This window comes from Acomys russatus, chromosome 14 (genome assembly GCF_903995435.1).
Source record: "Acomys russatus chromosome 14, mAcoRus1.1, whole genome shotgun sequence".
NCBI lineage: Eukaryota > Metazoa > Chordata > Mammalia > Rodentia > Muridae > Acomys > Acomys russatus.
The window spans coordinates 15,071,066-15,093,647 of NC_067150.1; the positions used below are offsets into that span (position 1 = coordinate 15,071,066).

At 50.3% G+C, this 22,582-nt stretch overlaps 1 protein-coding gene across 2 annotated transcripts in view; it reads right to left on the bottom strand.

Annotated features, from left to right (window-relative positions):
- The window catches only part of Olfm2 (olfactomedin 2), an 81,559-nt gene that overhangs the window by 41,172 nt on the left and 17,805 nt on the right, over positions 1–22,582 (bottom strand). Inside the window, exon 1 of one of the 2 annotated variants that reach the window (XM_051155961.1) lies at positions 18,408–18,891. The exons of the other annotated variant lie outside the window; for it this stretch is intronic. Coding sequence (XP_051011918.1) covers positions 18,408–18,542 — 135 coding nt within the window. The 5' untranslated portion in view covers positions 18,543–18,891. Of the gene's footprint in view, positions 1–18,407; positions 18,892–22,582 lie in introns of those variants that run through there. 2 annotated transcript variants of the gene reach the window in all.

A 22,582-nucleotide genomic window follows, 5' to 3' on the forward strand; every position in this document is an offset into this window, starting at 1 on the left:
AGCCTTGGGGGACCCTCCTTGCTTTCCAATGCTGAGACTACAAGCACAAGGTAGCACGTCTGACATTATTTTACATGGATTGTGGGGTTAGAGCTCATGTCCACATGCGTGTGTACCAAGCTCTGTACCAAACGAGCATCCTTCCCAACCCAGACTCCAGTGTCTGCTTCCTTATTGTGGAGATTCAGTGTGACCAGCCACCCCACTCTCCTACACCCATGCCTACTCTACTATGCTGAACTCTATCTCCTTAACCCTGGAGCCAAAATACGCCTTTTAGATAGATGGCTAATGGTAATTGTCAACTTGACACACTCTAGAATCCCCTGGGAGAAAAGCCTCTGGTCATGTCTGTGTAGGATTATTTCAATGGCATTCAGTGGCTGTGTGGGGTCATTCCCAGGCTTGGGGCCTGACAGAAGCAGCTGCACACACTTGTTCGTCATTCTGCCCCTTGGCTCTGGAAACGACGTGACCAGCTGTTTCCAGTTCCTGTTGTCATGACTTCCCTGGTATGACAGACTATACACAGGAACTGTGCATCAAAAGAAACCCTTTCTCCCCTAAGTTGCTTTTGTTAGCACATTTTATCACAGAACAGAAAAAGAAAATAAGCCCTGATTTCCTGGAAATTGCTTCTTGTCAGGCACATGGTCCCAGCAAGAAGAAAAGTAAGTAATCAGTCTATGCCCCAAAGCATCAGGGTATAAGGAGGTGGACTTGGGCCATGAAGTCAAGATGCTTAAGGCTGCAGGTCCAGGGGTAAACTGGGGCTGATGATGAATGCCCAGCACACACATAAAAGCAGACTCGGAGGTATGTGCTTGTAAGCTCAGAGATGAGGAGGCAGAGACAGGAGGATCCTGGGGCTTGCTCGCTGCTCAATCAAAAGATGAGTCAAAAGATGAGCTCTAAGTCCAATGAGAGACTCTGACTCAAAAATATGGTGGATCTGGCCATGTCAGCATGCAACTTTTTTTTAAAAAAAGATTTATTTATTTATTATGTATACAGTGTTTTGACTGCATGTTCACCAGAAGAGGGCACCAGATCTCGTTATAGATGGTTGTGAGGCACCATGTGGTTGCTGGGAATTGAACTCGGGACCTTCGGAAGAACAGCCAGTGCTCTTAACCTCTGAGCCATCTCTCCAGCCCCAGCATGCAACTTTTACCCCAGCCCTCAAAAGGCAGAAAGGGTGCATTCAAGACCAGCTTGGTCTACATAGTGAATTCTAGGCCAGCCAGACTATATTGCAAAACCTTGTCTCGATGATGATGATGATGATGACGACGACGACGATGATGGAGACATGATGACATGATGATGGCATCACAATGATGATGATGAGGATTTGATGACGGTGGTGGCGATGATGATGATGATGATGATGATCGTAATGCTGGTAGGGTGATATGATGATGTAATGACGTGAAGGTGGCATCATGACGACGAGATGACGGTAGTAGTGATGATGACATGGAGGCTGGTAGAGGAAGGCTCCTGCAGTTGACCACTAGATTCTACATGTGTAGAAGGAGTTGCTTGTGTCTGTAATGGAAGCATCACCTGTTAATAAAAAGCTAATGGCCTGTTAGCTGAGGCAAGAAATAGGAGGTGGGAGTTCCAGAGAGTGAGAGACAGAGGAACTCCGGGAGACAGTAGGAGGTGAGGATTCACCCCAGGATTCTGACGAAGATGGACATATGAAACTGAGCAGAGGTAACCAGCCACATGGCAGAAGTAAGAATATAATAATCGGGACATTAGTTATGATGTCGGGGAACATACCTCGCTATATTGGCCTAGGCTCCTGTAAGTATATTTAAGCCTCAGAGTTATAATTTCAGGAGCCTGGGGTATGGGAGGAAAACACGCATTTACATACATGTATGCTCCACATGCCCCAGCAAACACATGTAAGCTGAAGAGCTATGGGGCTGAAGACCCACAGAGATTGGAAGCTTCAAAAACCCAAGCTGTGGACAGGCAACAAGAAGGGCATGGAGATGAGGGGCGTCCAGATGATAGTCGGGAGCCGGCCAGGACGTGCTGTGCAGCCTCTGGAGATACCCATCCAGCCACAGCTTGGATACTCCGTGACTCATTCCAGACACATCTGCAACAGCTGGAGACATCTGTGAGCAGGCATGGACACACATGCAGAGCAGTGTGACTCCAGGATAAGCCGTGCTTGTGTTAGTGGATGTGTGTGAGGATATGGGGAGCTGCGTGTGGTTCTCTATGGCCATGAACTCTCCTTTTGTTCCTGGCCCTTCTATTCTCAGACAGATGCTCCTTGACATACGACGACAGAGCTGCAGCCAGACCAACACGCTGTAAATGGAAAACGCATTGGGAGAGGAGTTGAGACTGGGCCGTGTGTACCTCTGGCTGGCCTCAGTCTCACTATGGAGCAGAGACTGACCTTGAAATCCTGATCCTCTTACAGGCTGGGGTCACAGGCGTGTGCTACAACGGTCAGCTTATCCCATGCTGGGGATGGAGGCCAGGGCCTGGTGCCTGCTAGGGGAAGCGTTCTGCCAAGTGGACCCCATCATCAGCCCAGGCCTTTGGAATTCGCTATGTGGCTGAGGCTGGCCTTGAATTCTTCTTCCTCCCACTACCCTCTGATGCTGAGATGACAAGGCTCTCCATGCCCATGACCAGAGTGATAACAAACTGACCAAATGAACTTGGGGAGAAAGAGTTTATTTGCTTTATACTTCCAAGTCACAGTCCACCATTGAGAGATGGTTCCCATACTCTCCCAGTGGGAAATGACATCTGTAGACACAGTGTCACCTTACCCGTGGGTCACCAGCTAGCTCATTAGCAGTGGAGACCTGGATTCACATTGAGATCTGTCCATAAGGGGCTCAGAGGGCAAAGTTCTCAACAGCAACTGTTAGGACTGGAATCAGGATCCCCAGAACCCATCTAAACGCTGCGTGGGTGTGGGGTCCCACACGGAACTCCAGCCTTCAAAGCCAGACACGGGAGATCCTCAAAGCAGGCTGTCTAGTGAGACTGGCCGTATCGGTGAGCTCTGGGTTTGATTAAGAGACCCTGCCTCAATGGATACAGTGGAGAAGTGATGGAGGATGATTCCTGACATCAATCCGTCCTAGCTTCTTCATGCACTTGCACCCACACACATGCAATATGCACACACGTGCACACACACACACACACACACACACAGAGAGAGAGAGAGAGAGAGAGAGAGAGAGAGAGAGAGAGAAATGGGGGGCATTGTGTAGAAGAATGGTTTGTGAAACTACCCAGTTATTGCTCTAACAGACACATCTTGGGAGACATGGCGGCTCCACATTGAGGTCTGGGCCCCATCAGTTAAGCTGATGGCTGAGTGGTACCTTTGGTCCTCACATCAAGGCTGTGTCATCAGGTCTGTCTTAACTGAAGACATAATCATTTCTTTAATCTAATCCCAAGAGCCCCAACCCCAAGTTGGGTATTAGTCTAAAGGCTTTATAGCTAGATATCAAAATCAAGAAGATATATTTACTTTCTGGTCTAGAAAGTCTTGTGTGTGCAGCACAAGGCACAGGTAGACGTTGTGTTAAGAAGTTACCTAGTGGGTAGTGGTGTTGCACCAGACGGAGGTGGATCTCTGTGAGTTCGAGGCCAGCCTGGACTACAGAGTGAGTTCCAGGATGCCAAGGCAGAGAAACCGTGTCTTAAAAAACAAAACAGGGGCTGGAGAGATGGCTCAGCAGTTAAGAGCACTGGCTGCTCTTCCAGAGGACCCAGGTTCAGTTCCAAGCACCCCCATGGCAGCTCACAACTGTCTGTAATTCCTGTTCTAGGGGATCTAACATCCTCAGTCAGACAAACATGCAGGCAAAACACTAATGCACATAAAATAAAAAATAAACCAATCAAAACAACTTCTTTTTAAAGTTACCTAAATCAGGCTGATGGATAGCTCAGAGGGTAAAGGCACTTTCTGCCAAGGTTGAGTTCAATGCCTGGGATCTACATGGTAGAAGGAGAGAGCCCAACTCCTGCAAGCTGTCCTTTGTCTTACACACACACACACACACACACGCACACACACACACACACACACACACACACACACACACACACACACAAGAAGAGAGCAATGGTAGCTCAACTCTCTTGGCCCACAGTGAGGGCAGGGCAGGATGCGTACTGTGCGATTTATCTGGTGTGTTTAGTTGGCAATAGTTGGCAACCTTTGCTGAATATTCTGGGAGCTATAGATGGTGCCATGTCTCTGCCTTTCCTGTTATGCCCTTGACGGGAGATACTTTACCTGCAAGCACACTGGTGATGTAGCTCAGTAGAGAGAGGATTGGCCTAGCATACCAGAGGCCCTGAGTTCTATCCTTAGCAGCACCTAAAATGGGATGGTGGGGCACAGCAGCCTATCCTACAGCTATTCCAAAGGCAGGGGCTCCTCTTTGGAATGCAGGGAGCTGCAGACCCACCAGTACACGAGACCCTGTCTTGGAACAATACCCCAACACCCAGCTGCATCTCAGCACACTGACACACAGGATACACAGACATTTCCCAAATGAGTGACAGACTCCAAAATGGTTCAAGTTGTCCCAGAGCCTCACACATGTTGGGTGACATCATGTTTCGCTTCTGTGTTCTCTGAGGGGTGGGTGGATTAGGCATCTCCCATTGTCACTTTGCATTTCTATTCTGTGTTTCTGTTTTTATTTTTCAGACAGGGTCTCACTGAGTAGCCCTGGCTGACCCAGAACTCACTATATAGACCAGGCTAGCCTGGAACTCACTGAGATCCTTCCTGCCTCTGCCTCCAGGGTGCAAGGATTAAAGGCCTGTGCCTCCATGTCTTTCTGGATGGATTGATGCCGTATCCAGGAGCAGGCTGTGATAAATCAGACATTCAGGCAGTTAGAGCTGAATTCTCTGCCAAGCACTCACTGGCTGGTTCCTCCCAGGAGGATGTGAGGACTGCAGGGTTGGGGAGAGGGCAGGCCAAGTGGCTCGCTTAATTAATTAGTCCTAATTGAGATATCTCTGCAAATATCCCTGTACTGAAGGTCATGGTTCATTGGTTTCCTGGGAAATCGTGGTGTCTATGTGTCTGAGTGCTGGAGTATGACAAAAATGAGAGAGAGAGAGAGAGAGAGAGAGAGAGAGAGAGAGAGAGAGACACGGGAGAAAGAGGGAGAGAGAGAGAGGGAGGGAGGGAGCTGCCTTGCACCTTGGCCCTGCTTCTAGTGGTGTCCATGGATAGGTGGGGGCCAGGCTCCAAAATATGCAGAAATCCAAGTAGAGAGAGGTATCATCAGGAAGGTGAGGACCAGTAGCAAGAGAGACAGATTCCACTTTGAATCACAGGGAGAGACACAGGCAGGGAAACTGCACGGAAGGACCAGAAGTGGGGACAGATGGACTGGCGGGTTGGGCAGACAAATGTCCCTCTGCCTTTTCCTGCCTTGCCTGCCTGGCCTTCTCATCTCCTGGGCACACGCCACTCCACCTGCTACCCGCCCTCCTGCAGCGCAGCAGTGACAATCAGGCCTGATTCCTCTTTGGCCCTGTCACCCTCCCCTCCCTCCTCCCTCCTCCCATCGTTCCCTGCAATCATCTCGCTTGTTCAAAATGAGCCTCAGAGGCTGAAGCCAGACAGCTGTTCCATCCTGGAGCCCGTGCTGGGCGGCGGCAGCGGGGACAGTAGGAGTCAAGGGTGAGAGGCACAGGGTGGAGGGGGGATGGGGAGCTCAGTTCCTGCTGCCACGGTCCTGGGGGGATCCAGACACCCTGAATCCTCTCCTGTCACGGGCTCAGGTCTGACTACTGCTACAACACACACACACACACACACACACACACACACACACACACACACACACACATCTTTCCCATCACCACATCCAGGTTCCTGCTTGGGAGAGTGAGTTTTGGTTTTTTGTTTTGTTTTTAAACCTTTATTTTATGTGCCTGTGTGGTGTATGTCTGTGTGAGGGTGTGTCAGATCTTGTAGTTCACAGACAGGTGAGAGCTGCCATGCAGGTGCTGGGATTTGAACCCTGGATCCTACTGTAGAAGAGTAGCCAGTGCCCTTAACCGCTAAGCCATCTCTCCAGCCTGAGGGTTTGAGTTGTAATCTCATCTCCATTGCTATTAAGGTCCTATGGTACCAGTGAGATACAATCACAGACAGACAGACAGACAGACAGATAGCCAATAAAGAGACATAGAGGTGCTAGAAAGGTAGAGACAGCAGGATCCCTGGAGCTCACTGGCCAGCTAGACTAGCCAACTCTGTGAGTTCAAGGTAAAAGATGGGAGACCGTGTCTGAAAAAACAAGATGGCTCAGTGAATAGCGGCGCTTGACACCAAGTGTAAAAACCTGAGTTTGATCCCTTTCACCTTTTATGGGAAGAGAGAAGCGACTCCTACAAGTTGTCCTCTTTCGCATGTGCACTGTAGCGCGAGTCCCACCCATACCCCAAATAATAAATACATACATAAACATCATTTAAATACAAACAAATGTGAATGTTGTTGTGAGGAATGACAGCTGAGGTTGACACACAAGAGACCAATAGTATCCAGAGATAAGAATAAGACAAAAACCAACCAAGCAACAACAAGAGGGACATAAAGATAGGAAAGAGACACAAGCAGGACCTAACAGATTTAGAGACACAGGGGGAAAGAAGACAGACACAAACACACCCAGAAAGATAGTTACACACAGTCAACAAACATTCACAATGGAATTACAATCGATAATAGGTACACAGTGAAGGCAAGGAGAAGGAAAAGCAATCAATGAACCAGGCTGGGTGGCAAGTGCGGGCAGTCCTAGATATTTGGGACACTGAGGTTTTGGTTCCCAATACTCATAGGGCAGCTGGCAACCATCTGAAATTCAGTTCCAGGGCATCCGCCCTCTTCTGGCCTCTATGAGCACTGCACATGGATGGCGCACAAACTCAAGCAAAATACTAGTACGCATAAAAATAATAAATAAATAACATGTTCAAAATTACTTAAAACTTAAAAACAAAAAATGTATTTTTGGCCTGGCATGGTGGCACATGCCTTTAATCCTGGCACTCGGGAGGCAGAGGCAGGCGGATCGCTGTGAGTTCGAGGCCAGCCTGGTCTACAAAACTAGTCTAGGACAGCTACAGCCAAGGCTAACACAGAGAAACCCTGTCTCAAAACAAAACAACAACAACAACAACAACAAAAAAACCAACCAAACAAAAAAATGTATTCTTGGTTTTGTTTTTGTTTTTTGGGTTTTTGTTTGTTTTGTTTTGTTTTTGTTTTTTCGAGACAGGGTTTCTCTGTGTAGCCCTGGCTGTCCTGGACTCACTTTGTAGACCAAGCTATCTTGGAACTCACAGCGATCCTCCTGCCTCTGCCTCCCAAGTGCTGGGATTACAGGCATGCTCCTAGGCCTAGAGAGCTATATAGGAAGGAAAGCAAAGAGCAAATGGAGGGAACCACAGGCAGACCCTTTTCCTTGGCCGCAGGTTCCTTCCAGTTTGACCTGTGCGAGACACCCTCTCACACACAAACACACTCCAACCTCAGACTCTCGCAAACTGCCCTGGCCTTCTCAAAGGCCCAGCCAGAATACACATGTGTGCTGCCTTATTGCAAAGCCAGACTGTATTTCTCCTTCCCTCCCTTTCCCCTCCCCTCCATCCGTTCCATCCTCCTCCTTCCCTTCTTCCATTTGTTGGGGCAGGGCCTCATGTAGCCCAGACTGGTCTCCAACTTCCTGTGTCTGAGGCTGGCCTTGAACTTCTGATTCTCTCCTCCACTTTCCAGTTACTGGAAAGTTCCAGTTCCATCTCAGTCAGCTCTAGGTGGGTTTTCTAACTACTGAATCTGTTGAAACTCATCATGAACAGCCTTGTCTTCCTTTCTTGTATCACAGTTCATCGTTAGGTAATCAAGACAGGCCTCACTGAGTACTTAGGGGTGTCCACACAGGTCCCAGAGCCTCTGCTTGCAGTTCTCTCAGTGCACACCAGGAAGCAGGTCACCCCCCACTTTGAAGCCTTCCTTCTTGGTACCCCTTCACTCAGATGATTCCTTCCAGATTTCAAGTCTCAGCTGGAGATATGTTCCAAGGTGCTCACTATACAGGCATAAGGACATGAGTTCAAATCCCCCAACACACATAAACCTGGACACGGTAGTGTCTGTTTGTAATCCCTGTGCTCCTGCGGTACAATGGGAGGTGGAGATGGAAGAATCACAAAGTTGTGCGGCAGCTGGTCTAGAATATTCAGTAGTGAACAATAAAGAGAACCTCCCTCAAACAAAATGGAAGGCAAGTACCAACACTGGAGGTTGTCTCATGTGTTGTGGCATGAGTAGACCTGTACACACACACACACACACACACACACACACACACACACACACACCTCACTTTGGGGGTTGAAGCTGGAACTCCATGGTACAGCATTTGCCAGGCATGCTGGAGGCCAGCAAAGCAAGAACAAGAAAAAACTTAATTTAGGCATTGCTACCTCCAGAAAACCCCTGTCAAACCAGGGCTGCTTTCATTACCTCTCCTCTGCCACCATACCATTCCAGAAATAGTTCTGTTGCCACACGTGCCCGCATCGTGTCACAAGGGCTGCAGATCTAATTGACAGTGGAGACCCTGGAGAATGTGCAAGCCTGCCTTCCCCTTTTCATTCTTTCCTGCCTTCACTCCTTCCCTCCTCTCTTAAGACAGGGTCTTGCCGTGTAGCCAGGCTTGGCTTAAACTTATTACGGCCCCAGCCTCAGCTTCTCAAGGGCTGGAATTACAGAGATCCATCATCCTCTGTGGACACTCCTTTTGGGAATGGAACCCAGAGCCTTCAGCATCCTGTTTCTCAGATCTGCTGCCACCCCCCCCAACTCCTCACTGGGTATGGTAGTTTGAATAACAAGGCCCCCCAATAGGTTCATATGTTTGAATAATTGGTCTCCAGGCACTGGAACTGTTTGGGAATGATTAGAAAGTCTTGTTCTCTCTCTCCCGTTTTGTTTTGTTTTGTTTTGTTGTTGTTGTTTTGTTTTGTTTTTCCGAGACAGGGTTTCTCTGTGTAGCCTTGGCTGTCCTGGACTAGCTTTGGAGACCAGGCTGGCCTTGAACTCACAGCAATCCTCCTGCCTCTGCCTTCCGAGTGCTGGGGTGTGCGCCACCACCGCCCGACTCGAAGTCTTGTTCTCTCTGCCTGCAACTTTTGGATCAGCCATGAGCTGTCAGCTATTGCTCCAGCACCATGCCTGTCTGCCTGTTTGCCTGTCTGTCTCTGCCTGCCTGCCTGTCTGTCTGCCCACAGTCTGTCTGCCCACTGTCTGCCTGTCTGCCTGCCTGTCTCTGCCTGCCTGCCTGCCTGTCTGCCTGCCTGTCCACTGTCTGCCTGTCTGTCTGTCTGCCTGCCTGCCTGTCTCTGCCTGCCTGCCTGTCTGTCTACCTGCCTCTCACCATGATGATCATAGACTAACTCTCCCCCAATTAGATGCTTCCTCTTATAAGTTGTCTTGGTCTTGGCATCTCCTCACAGTGGGGTTCCAGTCTGGGGCCCTATTACTGAGCCACATGCCCAGAGTCTCACTGAGCTGATCTAGGCAGGGGCTCTGCCACTGGGCCTTGCTCCTTGCTCCTCCTATCTTCTCTCTAAAGCCGGCGGCTCCCCCATACTCTCACATCTTAGGTATCTGAGCAGAATCAAGTGCCCAGAACCAAGCCATGCTCAAAGCAGATCAGCTCCACCATCTCCCTGTCTCTCCAACGCTTTAGCACTTACATTGGTCCCTTCATTCCCCCACTTGGACAGCAAAGACCCCTTTGTCATGCTTTCCTGGTCCCCAGCCTTGTGTCCCCAGAAGTGTCAGGAGGACAGCACCAACCCCGAGTAAAGCCTCTTGTAGGAGGAGAGACCCTACTCTCACAAGTTACCATCTGACTCTATAGGCAAATTGTGGCACACATACCTCACAGCTGCTCCGAACTGGCTCTGTAGACCAGGCTGGCCTCGAACCCACAGCGATCCGCCCGCCTCTGCCTCCCGAGTGCTGGGATTACAGGCGTGCACCACCACGCCCGGCGATGTAGCTCCTGTTACACCACCACTCTTACTTCCTCTTCCTCTCCCTACCATTTTGCTCAAGTCACACTGGCCTCCTCCCTCAGTGTCTTTCCAACATTTCAAGCATATTCCTGCCTCAGGACCTTTAGTCTTGATATTTCCCTCTACCCTCAATGTGTTTCCTCTCAATAGTCTGCCTCAACCCCTTCAGATTTTGCACAAATGGCATCTATTCAGAGGGGCCCCTCAAGCCCAAAGAATGTGTGCTTGTCTTGGTGCTTCTGTGGAGATTAAAGGACAACTTGGAGGAATTGGTTTCCTTCCTTCTACCATGAAGGTTCGGGGCTGAACTCAAGTCACCAGGCTTGGTGTCAAACACCTTTATCCACTGAGCCATCATCTCAGTCCCCTTGTTCTGTGCTTCTTTTTTTAAAATATATTTTATTAATTTATTCATATTACATCTCTGTGTTTCTTTATGTAACTCTTCCCCAGCTACCATAGAGTTATCAATATATCTGTTACTACTCTGTTTATAATGTCAGTCTGGCATGGGAAAAGTACAAGCGTGTGGTGTGTGTGTGTGTGTGTGTGTGTGTGTGTGTGTGTGTGTGTGTGTGTGTGTGTATTATGGTACTGAGGATAGAACCAAGGGTCTTATGCATGCTAAGCAAGTGCTCTACCATTGAACCACACCCTCAGCCCAATAGCGAGTGAATGAGTGAAGAATTTCTCCCTCCCTAAGTCAGAAATGCTTAAAACTATAGTCCTAGGCTGTCTTGGGCTACACTCCTCCCTGGTTGCCCCGCCCCCCCATCTCCTTCCTTTTCTCCTTCTTTGCTTCTTTCTGGACAGGCTGTCTTGTAACTTAGGCTAGCCTTACACTTGCTATCTAGCTGAGGATGACCTTGAGCTGCTGATCCTCCTGCCTCTACCTCTGAGCACTGGGACTCCAGCCATGTGCCACCGTGCCCAGTTTACCTGGTGTAGGAGATGAAACCTGGGGTTCTGTACAGGCATGGCAAGTATTCCACCAACCGAGCCCCAGCTTCAACTGCAGCCCTCAGTCTCTTAGAACTCTCATTTAGGTTGAGAGGAAGGCTTGACAGAGTGAGCAGTAAACAGACACCTCTGAATACCCCTTGGCTTCTCCCCTGACCCAGTGGACTGCGAGCAATAGCAATCTATGCCATATCAGGGCAAAGATTTAGTGCCCCTGCCTCTGGGTCCTGCTTTCATGATGCTGTGACTGGAGAGCCTCCATAATTTTGAGTTCTAGGAGACCACCTGGGACAGAGCCCTCTTACCACAGCCAGCATAGGGTGGAGGCATCTCTGAAGCAAGAAATAAACCTGGTCTGAGCTTAATAGCTGAGTGATGGGGATGCTGGTTACCATGACATTGCAGGATCTCTTTAAACTGGGTTTTTTCGACTTCCTCCTCCTGTGAAAGCGTCAAGAAAAAGCCATAGATGCTGGGCATCTTTAGTACCCAAAGAGCCTTCTGTTGGTCCCTGCTGAGAGCCTCCCTTTTCTTCTTGGGGCAAAGGGTCCTCCTCAAGTGGGACCCTTTCACTAATATCTCCTTCTGCCCTCCAGCTCTTCAAAAGGAAGGGACAGGGCCAGTAAAATGACTCAGTGGATAAATAGTACTGGCTGCCAGCCTGACACCTGAGCTCAGTCCTGAGGATCTACATGGTAGAAGGAGAGAACTGGCTTCTGCAATCTGTCCTGTGACTTCTCACACACACACACACACACACACACACACACACACACACACACACACACTGTTCACATAGACAACAAATAAAATAAAACATAATGAAAGAATAAAAATAAACACAACAGGCCAGGTGTATTAGTGCACACCTATAGTTCCAGCACTCGGGAGGCAGAGGCAGCGGATCTAAAAGTTTGAGGCCAGCCTGGTCTACAGAGTGAGTTCCAGGACAACCAGGGCTACACAGAGAAACCCTGTCTAGAAAAACCAAGAAAGCTGGGTGGTGGTGGTGTACACCTTTAATCCCAGCACTTGGGAGGCAGAGGCAGGCGGATCACTGTGAGGTCGAGGCCAGCCTGGTCTACAAATTTAGTCCAGGACAGCCAAGGCTACACAGAGAAACCCTGTCTTGAAAAAGCAAAATCGAACCAAAACAAAACAAAACCCAAAAACAAACAAACAAAAAGAAAGAAAGAAAAATAAATAAATAAATAAACAAATACAATAAGGTGGGTGGTGCCTGAGGAATAACATCTGAGGATGACTGCTGGCTTACACACACAACACACACACAACACACACACAACACACACATACACGTAGGAATAAGGGGGTCAGACTAGAGCAGAACACACAAGATACTGGTAATTTACTTCAGGCCCTCCATGGTGATAGCCATTGATGGCAGAGATGTCAGCTTTTAGCCTGAGTCTGGATTTATGGTCTCTAGGTGAGGAGGCATTCAGCTCAAGGCTCCCATCTCCCAGGGATGGTTTACGGCTGAGAGCCAGCCAAAGGAAATAGAGGGTAGCCTCCCTCTTCTCCTTCACAGAGACGGTTTGTGAACACAAGGCCATGTTGCTTCTGTGCATGGGGGTGTGGGATAGACCCAAGGACAAGCCCATCCCACTTCAGGCCTCACTGTCACACCAAACCTCCGAACCATAGCTTAGGAATCCCCACTGTGTGTGTGTTTACCCTCTTAGCCTTCCCATCCTTGGAGTTGTACCCCTTTTCTCCAACCCATTACTGAGCCCCTGCTGTGGGTCTGCAATCTGTTTTCCCCAACCCCTGGAGTCAGTGGTTGGAAAGATGACAGGATGGATGAACAGAAGAAATAAAGAATGGGTAAATGGGTGAACGGATGGAGAGATAGAGGGAAAGACAAAAGGTGTGATGGGGGAAAAGCAATGGTTATAAATATGGATGAACGGAGACATGGGGATCAGGCCTCCAGTATCCACAACAGTTCTGTATGGTAAGAATGACCATTTCTGGGCTGGCAAGATGGTTCAGTGGGTAAAGGCGCCTGCTGTCAAGCCTGAAGACCAGAGTTCTCTCTCCAAAATCCACATGGTAGAAGAGAACTGGTTTTGTTTGTCCTCGGACCTCCACGTGTGTCCTGTAACACACAAATACCAACCCCAAAAGCAAACCCAAACTAACTAAATAAATGTAGTGTGTGTGTGTGTGTGTGTGTGTGTGTGTGTGTGTGTGTGTGTGTGTGTGTGTGTGTGTGTGTGTGTGTGTGTGTGTGTGTAGCTCTGGCTGTCCTGGAACTCAATCTGTAGAGCAGGATGGCCTCGAACTCAGAGATCTGCCTGTCTCTGCCTCCCAAGTTAAAGGCGTGGGTCACCACTGCCTACCTTAATAAATATACTTTTAAAAAGAATTATTATTCTCATTATATAGACAAAATTGACCTTAAAACTTGGAAAATAAGCCAGGCATGGTGGACCATGCCTTTAATAACCCCAGCACTTGTGAGGCAGAGGCCTGCGGATCACTGTGAATTCGAGGCCAGCCTGGTCTACAAAACAAGTTCAGGACAACCAAGGCTACACAGAGAAACCCTGTCTTAAAAAAACAAAAACAGGGCTGGAGAGATGGCTCAGTGGTTAAGAGCACTGCCTGCTCTTCCAAAGGACCCTGGTTCAATTCCCAGCACCCACATGGCAGCTCACAACTATCTGTAACTCCAAGACCTGACACCCCTACACCAACACATGCACATAAATTAAAATTAAATAAAGTATTAAAAAAACTTGGAATATATATCTAATTATGGTGTGTTTTTGTGTGTGTGTGCAAGTGTGATGATGATGATGATGATGATGATGATGTGTGTGTGTGTGTGTGTGTGTGTGTGTGTGTGAGATCATGTGTAGCCAGAAGCATGCATGTCATGGTGCACATGTGGAGGTCAGAGGACATCCTCAAAACTGTCCTTGCACTTCAACTTGTTTGAAACAAGGTCTCTTGTCCACCGCTGTACCTGCCTGACTAGCTGGCCCGCGCCTCCAGGAACTCTCCAGTCTCCATCTCTTCATAGAAGTACTGATATCACACACACACACACACACACACACACACACACACACACACACACACACACACTACCGCACCCAACATTACTGGGTTCTGGGGAGTCAAACTCAGGTCCTCACATTTGCAAGGCAAATGCTGTACCCATTCAGCCATTTCCTCAGCTCCAGCAACACAGAAAAAATACTCATTCTAAACTCACCATGTGCTTGCATGGAACAGATATCCATTGGTTTCCATCTGAAGGCAGAATCCAAGAATCTTTCAGATATGATTGCAGAGTCAGCTCCATGGCAAATATTTACTGTGACCTGCTACGTCGGGCCATAGGGTGCAGCAATGAGCAAAGCACAGGCTCCCTTGTAGATGTTGCTTTATAGTGCTGGCATTGAACGGAAGGGCTGAGCACCGGGCAAGCTCTCTAGTCCTGACCTCCAACACCAGCCCCTTCATGCCTCTTACAGTCTAATAGTCGCTCTCAATTCTCCTTGCCTAATAAGAAAAGTGGTGTTTGGAAAGATTCAATGATTTCCCACAAGGTCACATGGTTCGTTCAGTTGCAGGGCCAGAATTAAAGCTCACACATCTCCAACTTTAAATCCTACCACTGATAAAGCATCTGTTCTGAAAGACCCAGGGCAGGGAGGTCTGTTTCAGTCTAGACATGCTTGCCATAGAAGAGGCAATTGGTAGCTTTGTTAAATAAATTAAATTAAATGGATATGGGGATGAATTAATGAACCAAAAGAGACATAGATGTTGGAAATAGAGATTTGTAGATAGTAGATTAACAGATGGTTGGATGGAGGTTAATGTATGGGAAGAAGAATTGGTGGGTGCATATATATATGTATATGTATGTATATATATGCATGGAATGGAATGATGAAAGGATGGGTGGATGAAAAGATGAGTGAACGGATAAAGATGGATAAAGGAAAGGAAGATGGGTAGATGAAAGGATAGAGAATGGGTGGAAGGTTGGATGGATTGATAAAAGACTGTCTAGGCGGTGAAGGTGAATAGAAAGAGAGATGGGAAGCCGGGCGTGGTGGTGCACACCTTTAATCCCAGCACTCGGGAGACGGAGGCAGGAGGATCTCTGTGAGTTCGAGCCTGGTCTACAAAGAGAGTTCCAGGACAGCCAGGGCTATTACACAGAGAAACTCTGTCTCGAAAAACCAAAAAAAAGGGGGGGGGGGAATAGGGGAGCAGATGCATGCCGAGAAGGATGGATGGGTGAATGAGTGGTGGGTGGGCAAAGGATGGGTGAGTGGTGGGAGGGCAAAGGATGGGTGAGTGGTGGGAGGGCAAAGGATGGGTGAGTGGTGGGAGGGCAAAGGATGGGTGAGTGGTGGGAGGGCAAAGGATGGGTGAGTGGTGGGAGGGCAAAGGATGGGTGAGTGGTGGGAGGGCAAAGGATGGGTGAGTGGTGGGAGGGCAAAGGATGGGTGAGTGGTGGGAGGTGGGTGGGGGTCTGAATGGGTCTCTGTTGCCCACAGCTCTGTGAGACAGGACTTATTCCTGGTTTTCTCAATGGCAGGAGCTCGGGATGCCTCAGCTGCCACTGGCCGGAGTTGGAGAACAAGTTGGAAGAACTTAGATTCGACACAGACCTAAATAACCTTTTGTTTTTGTTTTTGTTTTTGTTTTTTCTCTCTTTTCATTTTTGAATGCGCGTGGGTGTTTTGCCTACATGTATGTTTGTGTACCACATGCATGTCTAGTGCCTTCGGGGGCCAGAAGCAGCTAGCAGTGGCCCCGGCATTGGAACTACAGACAATTGTAAGGCATCCAATGGGCGCTGGGAACTAAACTTGGCTCTTCTTTAAGAGTAGCTGGTGCTCTCAGTGCTAAGCTAACCCTCCATCCTCCATCCTCCATCCTCCACCCTCGTCCATCCTCCATCTTCCATCCTCCATCCTCCACCCTCCATCTCTCCCTTTTTGAGAAAGAGACACACTATAGCCTGGCTGATCTGGAACTTGTAGCTACTTTCTTGCCTCACCCTCCCAACTGCTGGGATTATAGTAGATAGGAGTCTCCCAGCTCCAGGACCCATGTAGAGCACCCTCAGGCCACAGCCACCTCCCAACATCACCCCAAGGCCTTTAGCAACTCACTCTGCAGAGCACTTTGGCAAAGTCATGGAAAGAGGCAAGCTGGGATGAGGATGAGAGAACTGAGGGGCGTCAGCAGATAGGCTCAGGGGAGTTCTACACCATGGCACTATTAGCTACAAAGGGGCCAGGCCTGTCTGGGTTCACAAACACAATTCCCAGCCCCCCCCCACACTTATAGAAACACACAGTTCACAAAAAGCAACATACATGCATACTGGCCAAGCACAGATAAACATATGTATATATAAAAACCATACAAAAACTCAATGTATGAATACACAAAAATCATAACTCATGACTGGGTTGTCACCTGCCACCAAGCCTGGTGACCTGAGTTTGACCACCCCCCCAAGACCCAGATGGTGACAGGAGACGTCTGACTCCTGCAAGTTGTCCTCTGATCTTCACATGCGTACTATGGCATGCACACGCGTGCACACACACACACACACACTGTACTAAACATGATCTTACACCCTGCCCTCAGATATACCATAGGTCCTTGTGTACACAGACACTTTCACATAGCACATGGGCACTCACACAGACTCCCACTCAGATAAGAAAGCTGAATTTGGCTTCAGATTTCAATGACACCATCAATGTCTCCGCTCAGATGGCAACACTCAGATGGCTGTGTCACACCTGTGCATGCAAACTCATGTCACATAATGAATCCACACCCATGGTCAGGGACAAACAACTGCAGACACGCTGTTAGACATACCTCCATCCAAAAACAATCACACCGGGACACACCCACACGGGGAGAACACACCCACACTTGAGAGAATACACCTGTACTCTTATGTCAGAGACAGACTAAAGTTTCTCTTCACTGCCCCCTCTGAACCCCCAAACCACAGGCACAGACAGACACACCAAGACATACCTAAACAATGACACCTGATGTCACAGACACACAGAAAAGAAACCATGTTTCAAAGGACCGCAAGTCTGAGGACCTGGGCTGAAAGCTTACTTTTGTGTCAAATACTGTATGTCCCCTAGCCTGGGATTGGCCTGGGCACTGGTGTCCTCACTCCCTCACACCTACAGCTGCAGCTTTTGGGAGCAAAATCCTTTTTTTGGAGGGGAAAGGAGGGGTTGTTACAGATGCATTAAGGGGCTGTCGAGATTGTAACAACATGAAAGGGAAAAAGTGAGGGAGTCAGACGGGTAGAATAGAGGAAGGGTCCTACAGACTGCAGGTCAGAGGGTCTCCCACAGGGACAGGGAGTGGGGCAAGAGGGAAGTTTTCAACGGAAGAGCATCTTCCTCTGTCAGTAGCACAGAGCCACTGTGATTAATAAAGAGGGCTGAGTGTGCCCCTCCGGCTCCCAGGGAGTTACCTACCAGGAGGAGGGAAGCAGGAGGACAAAACAGAAGGGAGGCCAAGGAGCTACAGCCCTGGTCTGACAGACCCTCCGCCCTCCCCACCCGCCCCTCCCCCACGGCCCCCGCCATCACTCAGGGTGAGGAGTTAGGGAGATCAGTATTCAGTACTCTGGGAGACAGATCATGAGAAGGGAGACGCTAGTACCAGGTGCAGGGGGACAGAAAGAGCCAGGCCAAAAAAAAAAAAAAAAAAACCAGAGACACTAAGTCAGAAAGAAAGACAGAAATAGAAAGGGGGAAAAAAGACTCAGGGAAGGAGAGAGAGAGAGAACACTTCTCAGTGATACTTAGACACAGCCAAGCGGAGTCCCAGAGGCTGAGCATGTATGGAGACTCTGAGATGTCCCCTACCCACTCCAACATAGCAGAACACCCTCTTGGCTCCCCCAAACCGCCCAGCTCCGCCCCACTCTGCCGGGATCCGGTTCAATTCCGCAGCCCTGCCGCCTCCGCCTGGGGCTAGAGCCAGCTTGGTACCCCGGTGGCCCTAGCGGGTCCCCCTCAGAGAGGACTCTAACCCAGCAAATGCAATCGTCAAACCCAGAGCTATGCCCGGCGCAGGGCTCCCCTGTGCCTCGGGGTCTAGCCTAGGACCCCCAAGAGACCACGTCCCCCAGAGAAGACATCCCCGTCTCTACCTCGGATTCTGTCACTTTGAGGGTGAGGGGGTCCCTTTCTTAGGAGCTGCCGCGGGGCTGCAGGCACCACGCCCCCCCTTCGGAGCGCCCCCCAGCCCGTCTGGCCACTCACGATTTTCTCCGAGGAGCCCGCGCGGGACACGGTGCTGTTGAGTCCCACGAGCGAGGGCAGCGTCTGCGACATCCAGTTAGTGACCATGGCCATGGTGCTCAGCACCGCCCCGATCTTGAGCAGCGGCACCGACATCGCGCCCCTCGCCTCATGCCCCGCGCCACCACCTCAAAAAGCAGGTGTTCGGTCCCTTTGGCTCCGCACTCAAGCTGTCGCTTGCCCACCCCAGTGGTGGGGGGGGGGAGGTGGGGAGTCCCGATGGCGAGGTGACTGGGTCCAAGGGGGCGGTGGCCGGCGGGATGGGGATGGGGTGACACTGGGGATGTGCTGCTGCGGCTCCGCGCGCCTCGCGGGCTCAGCTTTATAAGGCGCCCGCTCGGCCACCCCCTCCCGCGCCACCGCCGGGCACTTCCAGCCGCCGTGACGTCACGACTCCGGCCCTGGAGCCAGCGGGGCTGGGGGGTGAATAGGGGTGCACCCACCCCGCCCTCACTTCCCCACAGAGCCTCTGGCGGACCTTCCCCCACCTACAGAAGTGGGGACACCCCCTTCCAGCTACATCTTCGCCTTCCCCCCGATACCCCCTGCTGCCGCCGCGGCATCCCCGGCCCCGCCCCCCCCCCCCCGCCGCCACATCCTCCATCCTCGCTCGAGTCCCCTCTGTACCCTAGTGACGATCCCTCGGGCTCCCCTGCACGAATCACCCCCTCTTCAAAACCCTTGCGTTTCAGGCCAAAAGAATCCACCCCACACCTTCCACCCAAAACTGACAGGGGGTGGAAGTCGTATGTCTCCACCCACCTGCTCTAACGAGTGCGGAGCGGGGTCCGGAGCCCGCGACGCCCCACAGAGAGCAGTGCGGGCCGGACTTCGGTGCTCTCTGGGGCTCCGGGACTCTTTTCTCCTGGCTTCCCTGGTCCCGAGATCATTCTGAAGGGTACCCCTCTGTGGATTCGGGACCGGGGAAGCCCGGGGTGGCGGGTACAGACTCTGGAGTGCGGGTGACTTGGGGAGTGGGAGGGTTTCCCCTGCGCACCCAAGGGCGGCAGTGCCACTCGGGACTGCCGCGGACCCAGACAGTTCCTTTTGCGGGCGAGTCCCAACACTGGGTCTGACTCACAACTTGAACTTGGGTTGGGGTGGGAGGCGGGTAACGTAAGCATCGGGTCTCCTCCATCTCCCGGGGACCCGCACTGGGCTGGTCCCCTGGTGAGGGAGGTGGGGAAGCGCAGCGACCCGCGGGGCGGGGCGGGGCGAGGAGCACGGTCGCCTTGCTTTGGTTTTGCACTCACGCCCCCTCCTGGCGTCCCCGCATCACCTCCCTCTGTCGCCGCCGTCTCCCTCGGCCGGCGGCCACCGCCGCCGTCTGGAGGCGGCGATGACTCAGGCCTTTGCCGCGCCGGCCGCTTGGGGGGGTGAGCCGGAAGCGATCAACCTCGGGGTGCTAGGGGTTCTGAACTGTCTGGACCCCACTGAGAAGCAAGTTCTGCCTCTACGCGACCTCCAGCAATGGCTACTCCGATCTATCTCAGTTTCCTCATCTGTAAAGTGGTTCTGAGGAACTGATGGGTCAGGTAGGTGTGAGGGGCTGGAGGTATCCCGCCGCTGAACTACTACAGACCAAAGTCCATGAAGACTGCATTAGGGAGACCAGACAAGGACTGGAGGACCGGCTGGGGATGTGGCTCAGTGGTAGAGGCTTGCCTAACACGTCTGAAGCACCGGACTCCATCACCATCACCATCAAAAGGTTGGGGGGGGGGGGAACGATGACTCAGTGGGGAAAAGTGCTTGCCACAGAGCCTGGCAACCTGAGTTGGGTCTCTAAGATCCAGGAAGTGAAAGGCGATAGCGGCTCCCCCAAGGTGTCTCCTGACTTCCACCTGAAGGCGGTGGCCGTGCAGCCACCCATCCTGCCTCGTCAGCACATTGAATAAGTGTAAAAAGAAATGTAAATGGCATAAGAAATAAAGGAAGGAAAGTACAAATGGGTATCAGAAAGAAGCAGTTGGGGACTAAAGAAGAGTAGATTGTTTGAGACCTTTTAGATGTGTGTGCACGTGTGTAGAAGCCAGAGGTGTAAATGGAGAGTTTTTCTCGATGTCTCTTTGCCTTGTCTTGTCTTATTAATTATTTATTTTAACTTTTTTGTTTAGTTAGTTTGAGACACAGACTTAGTGTGTAGCCCTGATTGGCCTCGGACTCACAGCGCTCCCACTGTTTTCCCTAATGCTTGGACTAAAGGCATGGGACTTTTTTTTTTTTTTTTTTTTTTTTGACAAGGTCTCTCACTGAGCTTGGAGCTCCCTGACTCAGCTAATCTGGGATCTAGAAGCCCAAGAGATCGTGTCTCAGGCTCCTGGCAGCGGGAGTGCAGGCGTGTCACATCTGACTTTTGATTGAGACGTTGAGACTCATGCTTGGTTGGCACGTAGAGTGTCTCCAGCCCACGAGTATACCTTTAAACGTGGTGACTAGGGAAGGTAAGCCACACCAGACGCTGAAGGAAAGAGCCATTTCAGTACCAGGAAACTTTCAGATGATGGGGGAAAGCGCAGCGCAAAGGACCTGGGGCAAGCAGAGACCGCTTGAGCTGGAATGAGCTCCAGAAAGGAGGACCCAGTCTAAGGTCTAGGGGAGGGGAGTAGGGCAGAATAGGAAGGGAGGATGGGAACAGGAAGATACAAGCGAGGGGATAACAATCGGGATGTAATCTGAATAATTACAACAACAACAACAACAACAAAAAGGATGACCCTACAATGCTTTAAAAACAGATGTGTCTGACATCAGACTCTAGCATTGCTTGGCTGTGGTGGACCTCCAGGATGACACACTCGGGACAGGCCTAGCACACACAGCCAGGATTCCATAAGGACCAAGAGCACTTACAAAGCACTCCTCTTCTCCCTCCTCCATGCCTCCCAAACTCTTCTTACTAAAGAGGTCCATATCCTTCCTGGACTGGCAAGATTGCCCTGTGGCTATTAGCCACCAAGCCTGAAATCTCGAGTTTGATCAACAGGGCACATACTGTGGAAGGAGAGAACTGACTCCCTCTAATTGTCACCTGATGTCCATATGGTTGCCATAGCATATACACACACACACACACACACACACACACACACACACACACACACACACACACACCACAATTCAATAACTTTCTAGTCTCCATACTCATCCCCACCTCAAAACACCTTGTCATTTCCTAGCTCTGGCCCTGCCTCTCTGCCTTCTCCATCCCTAAATATCTAGATCTTTCCGCCTGCCCGTATTTCCCGTTTCTTCACATGTATTTGGCCCATCCTGTTTCCTGCCTCAGGACCTTTGCACTTGCTGTCCCTGATACTTTTTAAAAAAGATTTATTGATTTATTGCATATACAGTGCTCTGCCTGCTTGTACCCCTGCAAGCCAGAAAAGGGCATCAGATCACATTATAGATGGTTGTGAGCCACCATGTGGCTGCTGGAAATTGAACCCAGAACCTCTGGAAGAATAGACAGTGCTCTTAACCTCTGAGCCACCTCTCCAGCCCAGTGTCCCGGATAGTTGACAAACATTTTACTGCAGAAACCCAGGTGGGCTGCTCATGCCCTTCACTCTGTCTCTGTCATGGTGGGGGTAAGCTACGTGCCCTCTCCTCCAGAAAATTGTATTTCCTGGGCCTCTCTGCTCACTGGCCTCCTATTGGGCCCAAGCACTCGGAAGGAACAGACTCAGAAGGGAGAAGTGGGACTATGGCTTCCTTTTATTTCTGCTTGGGGCCGGGGGTGGGGTGGGGCTTTCTTTTTCCTTTTTCAATTTTTCTAATTGCATTTATTTACCTGTTTATTTATGTATGGGTGGGGCACAGAAGTCAGAGGGCGTATTGTGAGAGTTTGTTCTCTTTTCTACAGCATGGGGCCTGGTACACCTGTGGAGGCCAGAAGGGGGCATCAGATGCCCTCTATGGTTCTCCTCCTATTTATTTATTTATTTATCTATCTATTTTTGGTTTTTTGAAGCAAGGTTTCTCCGTGTAGCCTTGGCTGTCCTGGGCTTGCATTGTAGACCAGGCTGGCCTCAAACTTACAGGGATCCCCCTGCCTCTGCCTCTCGAGTACTGGGATTAAAGGCGTGCGCCACCACCGCCCGGCTCTCCTCCTATTTCTTTGAGGCATGGTCTCT